The following is a 19,418-nucleotide window of genomic DNA, read 5'->3' as shown; positions in this document are numbered from 1 at the left end:
TTGCCACTGAATGATAATGGCCGAATGATAATTCAGGCTCACTGAGCATCTTCTGATGGGGATGGAGGTGAGAGGCATGAAGATGATACCCACATTAACCCTGCCCACCTAGGAAGCATCTTATGGTCCCCAAAGCACTTTTACATGCAGTATCTAAGTGAGAAGAATTGGAGGTATTCGCTCTTCCCATTTTATGAGAAGACTGAGGCTCAGAACGATGATGAGCCTGAGGGTCAGAGAGTTTAAGTAACTTCTCCAAGGTCTTACACAGGGGTGTGACTAAGCCAAGACCCGCATCTCCAGGCTCTGGACCCAGATCTCTTCCCTGGGTACTGGGTACCAGTGCTCACATCAGATGTTCAAGTCAGTGGGGCCAGGAGTTGTCAAAAAGCCTGCATTTAAAATTCTTCTGATCTCAGAATGGGACCCCTGTTATAAGCAAAGTCTGGTAACAACCCTAAAGCAGGGATGGGGGGAGCCATGCCTGGAGCATGGTGAGAATAATTAGTTGCTCAGAGCCGTCCAGGCTGGGTGCTGGCTGAGATGAGGTATGATGCACAAGGGTTTCTAGCCCTAGTGTACGTTTACTCACGGCTCCTCCACGTAGCTGGGCTTTCTGCGTATTGTTCCTGCAGGAGGAAGGCTGTCCTGTTAATCTGGCCACACACTGCCAGATTTGATCAAATAAAGAATTGATCAATAACCTCAGATATGCAGATGACACCACTCTTATGGCAGAAAGTGAGGAACTAAAAAGCCTCCTGATGAAAGTGAAAGAGGAGAGTGAAAAAGTTGGCTTAAAGCTCAACATTCAGAAAACGAAGATCATGGCATTCGGTCCCATCACTTCATGGGAAATAGATGGGGAAACAGTGGCAACAGTGTCAGACTTTATTTTTTTGGGCTCCAAAATCACTGCAGATGGTGACTGCAGCCATGAAATTAAAAGACGCTTACTCCTTGGAAGGAAAGTTATGACCAACCTAGATAGCATATTAAAAAGCAGAGATGTTACTTTGCCAACAAAGGTCCATCTAGTCAAGGCTATGGTTTTTCCAGTGGTCATGTATGGATGTGAGAGTTGGACTCTAAAGAAAGCTAAATGCAGAAGAACTGATGCTTTTGAACTGTGGTGTTGGAGGAGACTCTTGAGAGTCCCTTGGACTGCAAGGAGATCCAACCAGTCCATCCTAAAGGAGACCAGTCCTGGGTGTTCATTGGAAGGACTGATGTTGAGGCTGAAACTCCAATGCTTTGGCCACCTCATGCGAAGAGTTGACTCATTGGAAAAGACTCTGATGCTGGGAGGGATTGGGGGCAGGAGGAGAAGGGGACAACCGAGGATGAGATGGCTGGATGCCATCACCGACTTGATGCACATGAATATGAATGAACTCCGTGAGTTGGTGATGGACAGGGAGGCCTGGCGTGCTGCGATTCATGGGGTCGCAGAGTCAGACACGACTGAGCGACTGAATTGAACTGAACTGAACTGAAAGAATTGATAAAGATGTTTCCCTGGTGGCTCAGCAGTAAAGAATCCACCTACAGTGCTGGAGACAAGGGTTCGATTCCTGGGTTGGGAAGATCCCCTGGAGGAGGGCATGACTACCTACTCCACTATTCTTGCCTGGAGAATTCCATGGACAGAGGACCCTGGCGGCTACAGTCCGGGGGATCACAAAGTGTGGGACACAACTGAGGGGTTGAGCATGGGGAGGTAGCCAGTACCGTGTAGAGGTTCTGTGGCAGGAGTCGTCCAGCGTGGGAGTCTCTCTCACCCTTCACGGTTAGGGGACAAGGGCTGAGCGGGGCCTGAGGCTGTTGGCATGGGAAGGGTTGGTTCTGAAAGAGGGGACACAGGCCCAGCATGGCTGCTTCAAAGGGCCAGGGGCTGAGAATGGGGGCCCAAGCAAGGAGAGAGCAAGGGAGCCAAGAGGGCTGGTTGTACCTTTGAAGGGTTTGCAGAAGGGGAGAAACCTGCCCGCTGGCCTCTTGACTGAAGGGCTGAGTGCAGAGGGCGGGAGGGAGGCAGAGAGGCGGCTGGTGCAGGTGAGAGGTGAGTGTGGGCGTGCTCACCTGTGCCTGGCAGCAGTGCCCCTCTCTCCCCTCTCACTTTTGAAAACAGAATTCCTTTCTTGGGCGTACGGTTTCCAGGGCTCCCTCTTGCACAGGATGTATTCTTATGAGGTAGGGGAAAGGGACGAGCAGAGGGGGTCACATCACCTGCCAGAGCCCCTCATCTCCTTATGGGCTGGACAGGAACTGTCTGTGTCCATTCCGGCCGCTGCAGGTGGAATTGCTAAGCCACAGATATTCAGTTATCACGGTTCCAGAGGCTAGAAGTCTGGGATCAGGGTCCCAGCATGGTCAGGAGAGGGTCCTTTTCTGAGTTAAAGACTTCTCACTATGTCCTCACACGATGGAAGGGGCAAGGGGACTCTCTAGGGTCTCTTTGATAAGAACAGTAAATCTTTGTTCTTTGATAAGGACAGCCCCATCATGGGGCTTCCCTGATGGCTCAGTGGGAAAGAATCCACCTGCCAATGAAAGACGTGAGTTTGATCCCTGGGTCGGGAAGATCCCCTGGAGAAGGAAATGGCAACCCACTCCAGTGTTCTTGCCTGGAAAATCTCATGGACAGAAGAGCCTGGTGGGCTACAGCCCATGGGGTCGTGAAGAGTCAGACACAACCGAGCGACTAAAGACCAACAAAGCCTTCATGAGGGGTCCACACCCCGCACGACCTCACCCCCTCCCACAGGCCCACCTCCTAACACCAGCACGTTGGGCATTAGGGTTTCAGCATATGGGGAGGGGTGGACACAAAGATTCAGATCAGAGCAGACTAGAAGCCAGAGGCTCTGGGTACAGACCAGGAGGCCGGCAGAATGCATCACCACATTCTTCTCAAAGGTCAGCCTCACCTGTGTAACTGGTAATTTGGCCTGGGACCTTCCAAGTTTGAAAATCAAAGACCTTATCATAGAGTGTGTAGGGTATGACTCACCACTGGTGACGGAGAGTCCCTGGTAGGGCCTGAAGCAGCTCCTGCTCTCTGTCCCAGCTGCGGGGCTCTGCTCTGACTTCCCCTCCCAGCAGACGATGGCTCCAGGGGGATCAGGAGAGCACCTTGGAGGAACCCCCCCAGACACAGGATGGGAGCTGTGGTACCTGCCCCCACCCTCATCCCCGGCCAGCGACATCAGGGGACCCGGCATCCAGCCTGTACCTGCCCCAGCCCCAAGGTGGGGGGCTGCAGGGTAAGAGGAGGCTGAGAAACATGTTCCACCCTCTCCCCGAGTTGACAGCATCTCCTGGAAATCAATTCACAAACACAGTTTGGTTTCTAGGGGTGTCTGAAAAAATTTTTTTAATTTTTCCCAGCATCTGAGATTGCCGACCAGCAGCACACTTCAGTGACAAGCCTTGCTTTCTTTCCTCACAGCATGATTCTGGCTCTTTCTGAGAGGCCAAGATCAAATACGGAGTCATGTTTTGTCCAGGCTTCTAAGTGTGTGTCTGAACAATGCTGATTAAAACAGTACTGGACCTTTAGTTAAATCACGAGACAGGTTACAAAAACTGTTCCCAAGTTTCCAGCATTAAGTCCCATAGAGAAGGGAGCATGTGTCTGAGAGAATGGCTTGAGCTTTATACCCAGTCTCTCTTCAGCATCAAGCAAAGATTAATTGTAGCTGTTAGGCTGGGCTTCCCAGGTGGCTCAGTGGTAAAGAATCCGCCTGCCATTGCAGAAGATGCAGGAGACTTGGGTTCGGTCCCTGGGTCGGGAAGATCCCCTGGAGGAGGAAATGGCAACTGACTCACTGGAGTGGGTTGCCATTTCCTTCTCCAATGCATGAAAATGAAAAGTGAAAGAAGTCGCTCAGTCGTGTCCGACTCTTTGCAGCCCCATGGACTGCAGCCCACCAGGCTCCTCCGTCCATGGGATTTTCCAGGCAAGAGTGCTGGAGTGGGGTGCCATTGCCTTCTCCAGCAATGCTAGTCAAATAAAGGCAAGAATTCCACCATCTAGGTCCTTCTAGGTTTGGAATATGGAGATTGGACAGGGCCTTCCAGTTTTGAGCCTTTATTAAAAAGACAGAGACGCTGGCCCTAAAACCTGGTCCCAGTGACTCCACCATCCATGCGGGCTTAATGCTCGCCCTGGCAAAGGCTCAGCTGTAGGACATGTGATTTGTAGTTCCCCCTCCCAGGGTGGCCTGTGGCCTCTGCGGGATAACGATATTTACAGGATTCTCAGAGGCGCAGCCTGTAACTCCAGAAATCCTATAATTAGGGCATAGTGAAAGGGTGTGTTCCCACGGGGTGAGAAAGCACATCCACCAAAGCGGGTAGGGGGGGCTGGGTGGCCGCTGGCCCACGCCCTGTTGCAATAGTTGTGCTGCTCTGAGTGCTTGGCTGCAGGCAACACACATTAGATTCTCTGAGTCAGATAAGAATGGCTCTTAGGAGAGCCTGTTTCTTTCTCTCTTTCTTTTGAAGGCAGGAAAAACTTATTGTACCAGTCACAGAACTTGGTCTCAGGCAACAGAAGCTACCACTGACTATCTTAAGTCAAACTGATTGAAAGGGGATTTTTTAAAATTAATTTCTATTGGAGTAGAGTTGCTTTCCAGTGTTGTGTTAGTTTCAGGCATACAGCAAAGTGAACGAGCTGTATATTTACATATACCCACTCTTTTAGAAATTCTTTCCCTATATAGGTCATTACAGAGTGTTGAGTAGAGTTCCCTGTGAAATACAGTAGGTCCTTATTATCTATTTTATGCATATATCAGTAGTGTATAGATCCCAATCTCCCAGTTCATCCTGGCCTCCCTTCCTCCTTGGTATCTGGATGTTTTGTGGAATTTAGAAAAATGGTATAGATGATCTTATTTGGAGAGATTGGTTGTTTCTTAAGGTGAAAGGTGAAACTCCAAGGGAGGGAAGATTTAACTAAAGTGGTAATTAAGTTGCTTTGCAAGAGGAAGCGCTTCCCAGGTGGCTCAAGTGTAAAGAATCCACTTGCCAACCCAGGACACTCAAGTTTGACCCCGGGGTTGCGAAGATCCCCTGAAGGAGGAAATGGCAACCCACTCCAGTATTCTTGCCTGGACAATCTAAGGGACAGAGCAGCCTGGTGAGCTACCGTCCATGGGGGTCACCAAAGAGTCAGATACCACTTAGCAACTTAACAACAACATCTGCAAGAGGAGGAGGGAGATTTCTCCAGTTGTCTTTGATGAGATGAGGGGGTGTGATGAGTGGTAAGGCTCCAGGGTCGGGGGATAGAAAGGGAGAATCGAGGAGGGTGGCGGCCAAGGAAACGCAGGAAACAGAAGAATCTGCGTGCGTAAGTGGTTTGCTGTGAGGTCTCTTTGTCCGAGTCTCATGGGTCATTAGTGATTTCCTGGAGAGTTAAAAGAGGAACTGACTACTCCTGCCTCTGGACTGGCAGGAATAAAAACAAGCACTGCAGTAAAACGTTGAGGAGAACAGTATGGCGATTCCTCAAAAACTTAAACGTACGATGACTACATGATCCAGCAATTCCACTTCTTAGTTTCCGCCCAAAAGAAGCAAAAGCAGGGACTCAGAGCCTGCTGCACCTGTGTTCATAGCAGCGGTATTCACAAGAGCCAAGAGCTGGAAGCAGCCCAGACACCCATTCATCCATGGATGAGCGGATACGCCACACGTGAGCTATACACGCAGTGGAATATACATCAGCTTTAGAAAGGAAATCTGACTCGTGCTACAACGTGAGTGAATCTCGAATGAATGAAATATGACGGTCACGAAACAGTAAATAATGTACTGATTCCACTTAACTCGAGGTGACCAGATAGTCAAATCCACAGAATGGTAGTTGCCAGGGGCTAAGGGAGGGGAAATGGGCAGTTATTAATTAATGGAGATGGAGCTCCAAGTTTGCAAGATGGAAAGAATTCTGAAGAGAGTTGGTGGTGATGGTCACACAGCAATGTAAAAGTTTTTAATGCCACTGAACTGCACACTTCACAATGGTTTAGACGCTCAGGTTTTATCCTCTGTGTATTTTAACACAATTGAAGAAATCCTAGCGGTGGGGGAAAGAGCCTCTTAGCTCTGCACATTTTACTCAGGTTTCTTCAGGGGCTCATAAAACTTGATTCTATATGGATTTGGTTTGATTGCAGTGAAGTTACCTCTTCACTGAGGACTCAGTTTAGGATTTAAGGTGTGGAGTCCCCTTGGAAAACTCCTGTGTGGTCTGCAGAGGAGGTGGGAATAGGGCCAGCACTGCTGCTTTTCCTTGAAGCCCTGGAACAAACACTATTTCTTTGACTATTAAGTGAAATAGTGGATTTCTATTCAGGAGTCATAACAAAATATGTCTTGCAGGCGAGACATAGGATGGGCTGCTCACATGATCAGGTGCCCTCAGGACCAAGGCAGTGGAGGAAACAGAATTCCCAGCCCCTTCCAGTGTTCCACTCTCCAACAAGGGGAGTGACCAGGTCACCATCCCCACCGGAAGCGGTTTCCTTCCTTCTAGGCAGAGGTGAACACCTCCAAGCTCAGAGGGTGGCAGGTGGCTCCACCAAGGTGGCCTTGTCCAAGGAAATTAGTCAGGTGCCTTACTATCACCACTCTTTCAGCTGATTTTCCAACCCTAAATTGTTCTCAGACTCTTGACCAAATCTATTTGCCATAGAAAAATAGCCCCTTTCTCCCATCAGGCATCCCTGCCCACCACATCTCGCAGAGACTTGCAGACACCTGGTCAAAACTGAAATTCTCCAACTTTAAAGGATATTTTCAGATTGAAGATCCAATGAGGCCAGTTTCTGGGTTCACATCTGAGCCATAGGCTTCCTAGCTTTCAAAGAGATCTATCTTCAAATTACAGGAAACCCCAAAAAGAAGTGCTTCAAGCCAAACTCCCAGAAGACCATGTTAAGTAAAGCAGTGATGTGAGCTGGCACTATCTTTCAGACAAATTGGACCCCCAGCTCCTTCAGAAGGGCTTAGGCAGCACCCAGCCCAGCTTCCAAATAAGTGAATGAATGAACAGTCACCCTCTGGCGAGCCTGCCATCATTAATTTGGCTCTACTAGAGTAGTCTGATTGGCAATGCATCTGGGTTGTGATGCCCAAGGATTGAGAAGTAAACAGATGAACTGGATGCTATGAACTTGCTGTTAAATACTTTGGTGGTGATGATCATTAAATACTTTGCTGATCCCCAAGCAAGACTTCCTATCCTGATTTTACTCATCTATGAAGTCTGGATAAAAGAGATCTGGAGAAGCACATCAAGCAATGAAAGGGAGAAAGTAGAGCAATGAAATGCTTATTGGTGGAGTCCCTAATTTTTCTGCAATGCACTCGATTCTAAGCCTGAAGAGGGAAAAGTGAGGGTGTAACCAGCAGGAAAGTCCCTCTGGAATCTCACAGTTGGTCTTTCTAAATCAGTTTGGGCTCCAAGCACTGGCTGAACAACACAGCTGAGCGTGAAGAAACAGAAGGACGTAAACATTAACCACTTGCAAGCAGAGCAGAGCAAACAGTGAGAAGGAATCAGATCTCGTGCCAAGTAGGGGCAGCTGGTGACCTCAGTGACCAAGTGTCATTAATGGAAAACACTCCACTAGGAGCCTGAGGAGACCCTGGGAGCCAAGCTGGGACACGGAATAGCTCATTAAAACTCTTCTGGATTCAACCAAACTGCCACCCCCGACACGTTGGGGCTGGCTGTATGGGTCCAACAAATGTAACCTGTAAGTGAATTTTGGAAACTGTAAATGTGTGGCCAGGTGAGGAGTTATTATCCCATTTCTTCCTCAGTAGGAAAAAATAAACAAACACTAAATATATCATGAACCTTCTCCTAGGAGAAGGAAATGGAACCCACTCCAGTGTTCTTGCCTGGAGAATCCCAGGGACAGGGGCGCCTGGTGGGCTGCTGTCTATGGGGTCGCACAGAGTCAGACACGACTGAAGTGACTTAGCTTAGCTTCTCCTAGGTCATGGGCACAAAACGAGTCCCATGCCCCACACTCCAGCTCTACCTAAAGAGCTGAGCACCTCCTCCCAGCTCGGTCAGTGAGCTTTGTGACTTGTCATGAGGACTGGCTTTGCTGAGCCTCTGCCTCTTCATTTAGAAATTGTGAGTGCATGCGTGCACGTTAAGTCACTTCAGGCATGTCCCACTCTTTGCGACCCTATGGACTGTAGCCCGCTAGGCTGCTCTGTCCATGGGATTCTCCAACAAGACTACTGGAGTGGGTTGCCACGCCCTCCTCCAGGGGATCTTCTCGACCCAGGGATCGAACCTGAGTGTCTTATTTCTCCTACACTGGCAGGCAGGTTCTCTACCACTAGCACCATCTGAGAAGCCCAGAAATTGTGAGTAGGATGGTGATATTACTTCCAGAGTTGTAGTGAAGATTAGGTGTCGCACATCAACATACCCAGTTCATGTCCGCCCTCTCCTCCCCAATTCATACGTTGAAGCCCTGGGCCCCAGTGTGACAGTGTTGGAAGGCAGGGCCTTTGGAGATGATTAGATGTTCCGGTCATGGGAGTAGAGCCTTTTGGTGGGATTATTGTCCTTATAGAGGAAAAGAGACCAGAGCACTCTCTCTGCATCACGTGAGGACACAGAAGGTGGAAGAACCTGTCAGTCAGGAAGAGCGTCCTCACTGGGAACTGAATCAGCACACCAAGTCCTGGAACTTGGACTTCCCAGCCTGCAGAACCATGAGAAATAAATGTCTGTTGTTTAAGCCACTCAGTTTATGGTATTTTGCATGGCGGCCTGGGCTGACTAATACCTTCTCAGAAAGCTTAGAACAGCGCCTAGCTCACAGGAAAACATCCAATAAATATTAGCATGTATTTATGTTTGGCTCTTTTGAAATAAGAAGTATTGCAAATACTCTTAAATGTTTACATAATAAGGTGACAGCATACCCACCAGCCAGCATGTAATATAAAACAGCATCAACAGAGTTGAAGCCCGGAATACCTTCCCCAATCGCAGTCTCTCCTTCCTGCCCAGAGTAACCATGCTCCTGAACTTGGTATGTATCATTCCCATGCATTTCTTTATACCCTTACTCCATTTGTAAACAATGAGAATGAGCTGGAGATGCTTCCAAGCCAGGACTGACACACACGCCTTCCAGAAGGATTTGGACACAGCATCTAGCTTAGCGCAAAGGGCTGTGCGGCAAGCGTGTCCTCGTTCGTCGCCTCACTCTATGATTCCCTGACCTGAGAACAGGCTGCCCTCTCTGTGCTCTGCTTAGTCGCTTAGTCGTGTCGGACTCTTTGCGACCCCATGGGCTGTAGCCTGCCAGGCTCCTCTGTCCATGGGGATTCTCCAGGCAAGAGTACTGGAGTGGGCTGCCATTTCCTCCTCCAGGGGGATCTTCCCAATGCACGGATCGAACCAAGGCCTCCCGCATTGCGGGCAGATTGTTTACCGTCTGAGCCACCAGGGAAGGGACCCCAGATGATGATGCTAGCCGGTCGTTAGGTCTGTTAGCCGGGGTCTGTGCCGGTAAGGGACTTGCAGCACCCCGGCTCCCCCTCCAGCTTGGCGCTGACGCCTCCCCTCCTCGCTCTTCCCTGGCAGATGGAGATGCGGCTTCAGGACCAGCAGCTGGCGCGGCAGCTCATGCGCCTGCGCAGTGACATCCACCAGCTGAAGGTCGAGCAGACCTGCGACCTCCACCGGCGGATGCTCAACGACGCCACCTACGAGCTCGAGGAGCGCGACGAGCTGTCCGACCTCTTCTGCGACGCTCCCCTCGCCTCCTCCTTCAGTCTTTCTGCGCCACTCAAGCTCATCGGGGTCACCAAGATGAACATCAACTCCCGCAGGTTTTCTCTGTGCTGAGAAGCCCTAGACGGGGCGGTGGAGCCAGAACGAGGGCTTGGGAGGTGGACCGGGGGTGTAGGAAGGGAGCTGAGGCCCAGCTACCCCAGTGGGTCTCTCCGGAGGCAGGGTGTCCCCGGGACAAGTGCTCTTGGAGCCCAGCTGTGGAGCCCAGTGTCCCCACGCCTGACCCTGGTTTAGTACCCAGAGTCCTGCAGACCGGCCGCTCCATCCGATGTTCAGTGAGACCTCGGTACCCCACGCACCCGTCTCATCTCCCCACTCAGTAACCCAGATTCCTGTTTCCCAGAATCACTGGTGCTATGACCTGGGAACCCAAAGTGGGGGGGGCGGGGATGGCCAAAGCTGTGATTCTTGCAGAAGGCTTCCCCAAGGACACCGAACCCCAGAAGGGAGGTGATTAGATACGTCAGCAGCGCCCATGACATGTCACTGTGCTCTGAGGCTCGCTTCACCCTAAGTGGCTGACTCAGCAACCTCAGCAGGGACCCACCAGCAAAGGAAAATCAAAAGGAACCAACAGGTGGCTCTCGGGGAAGCAGGCCCCACCTGCCGCCAGCGCCCTGGGCAAGGTCTTGGACCTTGGTCCCACAGGTGCCAGGTAAATTGTTTCCAGTAAGTGGGGTCCCGCCAGTGTAGCCAGGGTGGAACAGGCCCGCTCTGGCCACGTACACCCGTCCCAGCCTCCAAATAACCCCTTTGCTGTCACTCCACAACCTGGGATAGGGAGGGCCTAGGGCTTCCCCGGGGGGCCAGCAGAGGCCTCCTGGTGGATTCTGACGTTGTTACCTCCGTCACCTTCATGCCCTCTGCAGAAGCTCGCCCTGAGCCTCCTCTGAGATTCTGTGCCTCATTTAAACACCTAACTTTAACTGAATCAGACTGTTACTAACCTATGGCCAGCTTGTTTATACCTGTTTGATTTTTGCCCAAATGGTGAACCAGTGGGTAAGTCAAGTTTGACAGAGGTTCAGAGTTTGGTTTTAAAAGGTTCTCCCTAAGGACAGGTGGGAGAGGCAGCAAGGTGAGGACTGAGACCTCCACAGTTTAGGAAGTTAACCTAGTGGAATGCCCTGTGCCTGGGGGTTTTGGGTGTTTGACCCAAAGTCTTTGATCCTTCTAGCCAAGCCCTCTGGTTCATTGAGGAATACAAGAGGCTAGTGGAGGGGAGGGGAGGGCCCCCCCAACCCCGAGGCTCCTCAGCTCTTTAGTGGCTGTAGAATATGGATGTGTTAATTATAATCATTATTAATAATGCCTACACGGATCATGTATCAATGAACTTGAATTCCAAAGATGGTACTAAGGCTTTGCCAAACCGCTGCCAAGCTCTCTACTCTCCGCCTCACTCAACCCTGTCACCTCCCAAGTTGAAATTCTGCTTGCCGTCAGCATTCTGTCGTCGAAGTGAGGTGCCCTATTGCTCTGTCTTCCCTGCTTCGCCCTCCTGTAGTTTTATCAAGGCCCATGCATACTTGCACACACACACACGCACACACACACACACACACACACACACACACACACACACACAAACACCATGACCCATGCTGGGGAAAGGTTGGTTTCCTCTTGTGGGCTGGGAGTAGGAGTTTGTAAATGATTGGTCCCTGGTTAGACAGAGGATAATTTGGTGTTTCCTTGTGATTTCTAAGAGCCAGAGGGTTTATGCTTCCTTCAAAGATGCTACAACCACCTAGCCAAGATCTGTTTCAAGCTGACTCTGAGCAGTGGCAGAAGTCTGAGGCCTTGAGGTCCATGGAGAAGGCCTCAGTGGAAGGCCAAGCAGCCCCACTCCTGTCCTCAACCCAGCGATGCCTTTCCTCCGGGGTTCTGTACAGATGCTGCCAAGCCCTACAGAGGCACACCTGCCAGCCTTCCTCCAGAAGAGCCCTTGAGGTCGTGGGGTATCAGGCTGGCCTGCACACACTCACACCCACTCTACAGAGACGTGAACATATACACACTCAACCCACACGGGCAAGCCCATTCCATATTCTGGAAGCAAAGTGCCAGACTGGTTATTTTTCTTTCTAGAAACCAGTCATTACAGTCACTGAAAAAGCTGGAATCAACCAAAGCTGAGTGATCTAGCTGAATGGCATCAAGTCAGTGGATGAGTCAACTGGGCAGTTCGGTTGCTCAGTTAACCTAATGATTCCTTTCTTTGAGATCAAGACACACACCTTTTGGAATAGGTTAGTTGTCTGAGCTATTGTGCTTAGTTCATCCCGAGAGAATCTTCCTTTGGGATAAGGGAGGAGGGGATCAGGAAGAGAAGCCCAGGGAAAGACAGGTGTGCTTTCTTAGTCACAGTGCAGCATCTGTTAGCAGCCTTATTTCCAAGGTGAAGGCAAACAACTAACCGGGTCAGTTCAGCCCTGTGAAGTCCCTGCCTCGTGTGGTCAAGAGACGTCTGAGTCAGTCACAGCCTAACCTTCCTCACCTCAGAGCAGCCTTCCAGCTCTACCATGTGTATGCAGTACTGTTGCAGTTTTACTCATTATCTGCCCATCTCTCCGACACCCCCAAGAACCCCTGGGTTTAAAACTCAAAGTCTCTGTTGACACTGCCAAGCAGGGCAATGTCCGATACCTTCGTGGACTCAGCAGTGATCCCAGAGGCCTGGGGAGCCCGGACGGGCTTGAGATGACCTGCCCCTGCCCCAGGCCTCCTCCCTGTATCAATACCAAGTGCTATTATGTAATCGATGGACAATTTATAATTTTATTTTTTATGATTGTTTCTATATTGCTGTTAGCAAAAGTGAAATTAAAATATTTCAAAAGGACATCTTTATAAAGAGGAGACGTGTCCTTCCTTTTACCTTGTTCCTGTTACAGCACTCACCGGGCCAAGCACTGAATTGAAAGGAAGAGAAACAAAGAGGGAGTGGGGAGGAGGGTGGGGGGAGGAGGAGCTACAGGATTCGCTGTCCTGCCTTCCTGGTGCCTTCCCTCGCGGAGGGCTGTTTGGTGGTGATGCCATCGGGAGCTTCCCAGCTCAGGAGGTGAAATTAAGATACCCAGCCATTATTCCTGTCTGTGACCAAAGCCGGAGCCGAAGCAAACCCACTGTGTCCTGCGCTGTGTGCTAAGTCGCTTCAGTCCTGTCTGACTCTTTGCGACCGCGTGTAGCCCTCTAGGCTCCTTTGAGATTCTCCAGGTAAGAATACTGGAGTGGAGGGCCATTTCCTCCTCCAGAGGGTCTTCCCGACCCAGGGCTTAAACCCAAGTCTCTTGCATCTCTGGCATAGGCAGGCAGGTTCTTTACCACTAGCGCCACGTGGGAAGCCCCTCCCTCTCCTGCATTAAACACTTCAAACGTGACTGGATTCAGAATACTTGGGTCAAACTCAGAGCACAGCTGGATAGTGGACCCACAGGACGTATATTTCAAATCACAACTCCATCATCCAGGTACGTTGCCTCGCATTACTGTCCCATGTGGAGAATTTGTGTCAAACTCATTCAACATCTCAAGCAGTGGTCCTCAAAATGAAGGCCGCATAAAGCACCACCTGGAGCAGCCGATGCAAATGCGTATTCCCAGGAAATTCCTGGGCTCTGCTCAAGGGTCCTGGTGTGCAGCTCTGACTTAGGGCCTAGGAATCTGTTCTAACAAACACCCCCGTGAGACCAGCATAGGTGGTCCACAGACACTTAAGCCTGCAAAGGAACAAAGCAGACAGGGAAGGCATGCTTGATTTACTTTGGGACCTGCTGCGGGACACCCTTTAGATACTTCGGAGGTGAAACCAGCAGGGCCCACCGGTGGCTGGAGACTAAGGCTGGCTCCCTGGTCAGCAGCTGGATGGGGGTTGCTGTTTACTGAGATGAGAAAATTTGAGGGGCGCACAAGTCAGGAGACGGGCAACATTAACAGTTCCATCTCAGTTCTGTTATATTTAAATGTCTATCAAACGTCCAAGCAGGAAGTGAGTAGGTGCCAGGCTGCAAGAACTTGGACTGCAGGAAAAGACCAATGTTGGATGCATAAATTGGGGAACCTGGATTTGGGTGTTTGGGTGATATTGAAAAGCACCATACCCAGATAAACTCGTTTAGGAAGAAAGTGTTGACTAAATTACAACACCCTAGGGACTCCAGCATCTAGGGTTCTGATAGAGAAGGAACAGTCCAAGGAGACTTAGAAAGACCAGCTGGTAAAGTACAGGGGAAAACAGATGAAAGAGGCAAATGTGTCAAGGAGAGTGTCGTCAATATCGACTGCTGTGGAGAAATTAAAGAAAAGGTACACACAGAGAGAAACAGTGTTTTCAAGCAAGACAGAGCCCATTTGTCCTTTATTACAGCAACAATAGCCCTTTCAGATCAGGGGTAACACAGAAGTCCAGTTGTGTGGGTTGAGGACAAAATGGAAAGTGAAGAAATGGATTGTTTCAAGTTGGTTTGCTGTAAAGGGAGCTGAGAAATAGGAGCGTCATGACTTCAAAGTCATGAAGTCAGGGAAACAATTTTTGGTTTCCTTGAAACAGTGTATAACAAAATAAATGCATAATAACAAAATAAATGCATGATAGAGTATTAATTGTACAGTAACTGTATCACAATAAAATGTATAATAAAGGTGCTGGCATAATATATAATAGAATAAAGGTGCTGACAATCTGTTAGGAAAGAAGAAATGGATGGTGCAAGAGAGAGAAGAAAGTAATTGTAACAGTGAAGTTCTTAAGGAGGAGAGGAGGGGAATGTCAGCGTGTAAGTGGGGGAGCCGGGCTGGAAGGGAAGCAAAGACCCTCCTTTCACTGTCGTGAGAGGAAAGATTGAAGATGAGTGGCTTAAGGAATCTCTGGTCGGAAGAGGAGGAGAGGCCTATTGGATCCTTCCTATTGTCCTTGTAAAACAGGAGAGTGAGTTGGAGTTGGTGGAATGTTGAAAGTCTGGGAAGAAAGTTTTGAAATAATTATCTCATCAGGTGGGCCTGTTCATTTACTAGGAAGAGTAGTGGAACCATCCGGCAGTGTTGGCTCCCCATTTGAAACTTGTGGCCTTTCAGGGTGATGCAGATCCTGTGAATGAGGTTGTGTGTGTGTGTGTGTGTGTGTGTGTGTGTGTGTGTGTGTGTGTTCCCTCCAGCAATGGTTAGATGCTGCAGCGTACACAAAGAGCAGGCACAGTGGCGAGGGGGTGTGCCAGGCAGGTACACGGGAGGATGGGGAAGCACAAGTTAAAGTGTTTTGCAAAAGAGCAACCAGTGTTGAATCAAGGAGTCCCAACTGAGTAAGGAGGGAAGAGGGAACACGGAGATGCAGCAGTGGAGTGCTGGGACCACAGCTGGAGGTCCAGGCGCCATCTGGGACTCTGCGTGACAGGGCTGGTGGAGAAAGCCTGGACAGGTAGTGATCAGAGTGTGGGGACAGTGCAGGTTCGTCTTCCAGAGGCCCAGCCTGACGCTATGTTAGCTGCCTGGTGGCTCTGGCTAAGTGCGTGCTACATGCATAGGCGATGTTGGTCAAGACCGAGAGCCCCGTGCAGACCTCACCCGGCTTATTTAGAAAGGGGCCTTTGTGCTCAGTCGACAGCGTTCCCCTTGGCTTCTCTGCAATAGCAGAGCATCGCTCACTGTAACTCCCTGTCAAAGTCCCGAGTCTGAGACTGTGATGGCTGGGGAAGAGGGGCTGGGGGAGCGCACAGTGGCGGCCCCAGCAGGACACACAGGCCAAGTACAACCAGGGACCTATCTGATGGGAATCTGATTGGAACCACTCAGACACATGGAAGGTTTCAGACGAGGCTATTTTTAAATACCCCGTTCACAGGCTCAAAGCAAACACTGGTTGAGACAGCTAGGCGGTCTCCGAGGGAAGTTGATTCAGGAAGAGAAACCTCAAACACTGGAGTGCTCTGGACAGTAGTCACCCACACTCATGGCAAAGAGATAAGTCCTTTGGGGATGTTTCCCAACCGGCAGGGACAGGCGCCTATAGTGGATGGAAATTCCCTGGGAAGTGATCCGGCAAGGCATGGTCCAGCTCTGCAGGACTGGAGTGTGTTTATTTCCTAGACCATCTTATCAGACAGGGAGCCCCTCAGTCATGCTTCTTCCAGCCCCTTCCTCCCAACATGGGGACAACTGAAGCCTGAAAAAGGACCCAAGGGACTCTGCCTCCCTCAAGGAAACTCCCTCCCGAGGGGGACCCAGGCACCCACCCACTGCCCTCGAGCCTCACCTGGTCAGGGTGCCCCATCTGGTGGAATAAGACTGAGGCAGAACAAGGGCTCTTCCTCTCCTATCCTGTTGCACCAGTCAGGGTGGGTGGGAAGTGGAATTGTCCCAGCATCCCAAGCTGGGGAGGACTTGACCCAGGGCGTCCGGGCTTACAGAACCTTTGGAAGAGTCAGGCTGTTTTAAGACGTGATTCCCAGAGCTGCTCTGCATTCCAGCAGGCAAACTTTTGGGCTCCGGCAATACTGGAGTGGGTGATTCTCAAGAGGTCTTCTGTCTGCCTCTCTGCCTGCTGACACCACTGGGTTTTTACTCACACAAACCACCCCCCCCCCCACCAACAGAAGATGTGTGAGTTTCCCACCCCTATCAATTCTTCAGATACCAACTGGGTGTTCTACATCTTAATTTCGACACTGTCCACACACAAAATGTTGTTCCCTATATCCCCCACTCCCAACCATTGTAGCCTCAGCTCAGCTGTCTACACCTCTCTCTAAGGAAAGACTGAATGTACCATCCTAAAGACGTGACATGGTGCCCAGGAAGTGAAAAGGGATGCTCTGAAAGCAGGTTTCTGTTAAATGTTTTCAGCCGCTTCTGTTTCTAGCAGAGGAGACACAGAGTCTTCCTGAGTGGTCCCTTTCAGAAAAGTGTATCTGAGGGACTCACTGACCATCCCCCTGGGGGAGGAGAGCCAGGAGTCTCTGTGCTGTTGGCTGCCTGGGAGGGGTGGGCAAACTGCACCCACACAAGAAACCTCCTGAAGAAAATGACCTTGACGCCTCTACAGCTTCAAAAGGACCTCTAAGGCTGAATGCCTGGCTCCTTCATAGGAACACAGATGTGCAGTGAGGCATGCACCCCAGGGGCTGGGACCCAGGAGGAAGTGACCGCACGGCTTCAAGGGACAAAGCAGGGAGCAAGAAGCAGCCTTGGGGAGTGATGAGTCTTAGGGAAGAAGGGACAGGAGAGAGACTTGCCCTGGTGGAATGGGGCTAGAAGTCAGTCATATACCGTCAGAAGAGCATGGCTTTATATCAACCCCAAGCTGCAGGTGGGGCACACCATATGCTGTCAGAGTCAGGTGGCATTAGCAATCCGAGCACGAGTTTTTTCTTCTCCTGTCCTGCGAACAAAGAAGCAGGTCCAAGAGCCGGAGTGGCTGACCCCTGCCACCGTCTGGGTGATGCAGAACTGGGAATGGACCAAGGCCTCCTAACTCATCTTGGCTCTTCCCAGCACCCTCTCTTCCCCGAAGAACCTTGCCTCTGGACTCACACAGAGAAGGAGGTCTGAGAAAACAAATCTGGGAAGTTCTTCCCCTGGTACTGTAAATAATTTTTTTTTTTCAGATTTTTAATATGGAGTTTGGTGGTTCAGATGGTGAAGAATCCACCTGCAATGTGGGAGACCCAGGTTTGATCCCTGGGTTGGAAAGATCCCCTGGAGAAGGGAATGGCAACCCACTCCAGTATTCTTGCCTGGACAATCCCATGGACAGAGGAGCCTGGTGGGCTACAGTCCATGGAATCGCAAAGAATCAAACAGGACTGAGCGACTAACACTTATTGAGTTAAGGAAATCCTAAAATGCCCCCTGCTGGAGAGACAGAGGAATCTACTAATACGTGGTTTGTTGTCCAAAGACTGTAGCATCAAGAATTTACACCTTGATATTTCCATTTATGATCGTCATCACTGTACATATTTGGTGGAAAATTCAAAGTTCAAATGCTATTTCCATCACTCAAAAATGGAAATCTCTAGTTGGAATACACTGTCACAATTAAATTAAATTCTACCAATACTTTTTAGTATTTGTGCCAGGCAATATGCCAATTCTAGGAAAGCAAGGTGACTGGAAGCTGAAGGTTTATATGGCTCCCTGGTTTTATCCATGCCATCTCAACAGAGATTCATGTTTTGTGTCAATTTTAGAAATCTGTATGACCTTGGGATAAGCAAAGATCTTTTAATATAAAAACGCCAAAAAAAAAAAAAAAACCAAACCAAAAAATTTTAACAAATTGGACTTTATCAAAATGTAAAACTTCTGATCTTTGAGAAGAGATTGCTTATGGAAAAATGAACCACAAACTGGGAGAAAGTATTCTCAATATATATGTCTGACAAAGAACTCGTAGCCAGAAAATTTTAAAAAAGCTTCTTAGAACTCAGTAATAAAAAGACAACTTAATTTTTTGATGTGCAAAAAAATTCAAACACACCCTTCACAGGAAAACAAGTGGCCAGCAAGCACGTGAAAAGATGCTCAACACCGCCTGTCATCAGGGAAATGAAAACTAAACCCACAACGGTGCACCACCTCCCAGGCTTCCCAGGGGGCGCTAGTGGTAAAGAACTTGCCTGCCGATGCAAGAGACCTAAGAGATGCGGGCTCAGTCCCGGGCTTGGGAAGATCCCCTGGAGGAGGGCATGGCAACCCACTCCAGTATTCCTGCCTGGAGAATCCCCGTGGACGGAGGAGCCTGGCAGGCTACAGCCCATGGGGTCGCAAAGAGTCGGACACGACTGAAACGACGTAGCACGCATGCGTACCGCTTCACGCCCGTGAGAAACACTAAAAAAGACTAGTAACACCAACTGTTGATGATGTGGAGCAAACTCATATGTTGCCCCCAGGAGGTTCAGCTGGTTATTTCTCTGAATCGAGTGCCGGCCGTGCCTACACACGGTTACAATCTTTGCAGAGAGCCTTTCGTATCCACACGGGACTGTGTGGTCTGTGACCAGACGTCTTCACAGTACTCCCATTCACTCTTGGCTTAGTTATTATTGTTGCCTTCATCACTACAGAAAAGGAGACTGAGGCTCAGAAATCAGTGATTTATTTTTTTTAGGACCACGTAGAAGATGATAGACCTGGGATTCAAGTTCAAGTGCCAAGGAACTTTGTTTTCTGAGTTCAGTCGCCTCTTGTGCCCCAGAAAATGTAACTCAGTTACTATGTTAATTAATTGAAATCACAGTGAGTAATAGCATATCAATAACAGTAACAGATCCAAGAAGCAGAACTAGGCTGTGACATTCATGTTCTTGCTCAGAGCAGTCCACACGTGTTTTTCGAGGATAGAATGACTGTAACACCGACTGTTGTGTTTAACAATGCTTTATTTATGAGTATTTCAACAAATACTCTGTGGTAGGGAGGCATTGTTAGGAACGCGGCATTCAGAAAGGATTAAGACACAGTCCTGGCCTTCCAGGAACTTAAAAGCCAGTGTTAAACCCTGTTCAGCTCAGGACTGTTTTCTCCTGTGTGTGGTCCTCACACCACCTGTTGCTTCCTACCGAAATCCCATCAGCTC

The 19,418-nt window shown here is 49.6% G+C and overlaps 1 protein-coding gene across 3 annotated transcripts in view; it reads left to right on the top strand.

Moving 5' to 3' along the window:
• The window catches only part of FAM167A (family with sequence similarity 167 member A), a 31,450-nt gene extending 18,764 nt beyond the window's left edge, over positions 1–12,686 (top strand). For all 3 annotated transcript variants that reach the window (XM_004004448.6, XM_027964614.3, XM_060411036.1), the window contains one exon: positions 9,632–12,686. In XM_004004448.6, coding sequence (XP_004004497.2) covers positions 9,632–9,895 — 264 coding nt within the window. In that variant the 3' untranslated portion in view covers positions 9,896–12,686. The remainder of the gene's footprint in view (positions 1–9,631) is intronic.
• The last annotated feature ends 6,732 nt before the right edge of the window (positions 12,687–19,418 follow it).

Source organism: Ovis aries, chromosome 2, assembly GCF_016772045.2.
Source record: "Ovis aries strain OAR_USU_Benz2616 breed Rambouillet chromosome 2, ARS-UI_Ramb_v3.0, whole genome shotgun sequence".
NCBI lineage: Eukaryota > Metazoa > Chordata > Mammalia > Artiodactyla > Bovidae > Ovis > Ovis aries.
This window is presented reverse-complemented; position numbering and strand designations above follow the sequence as displayed.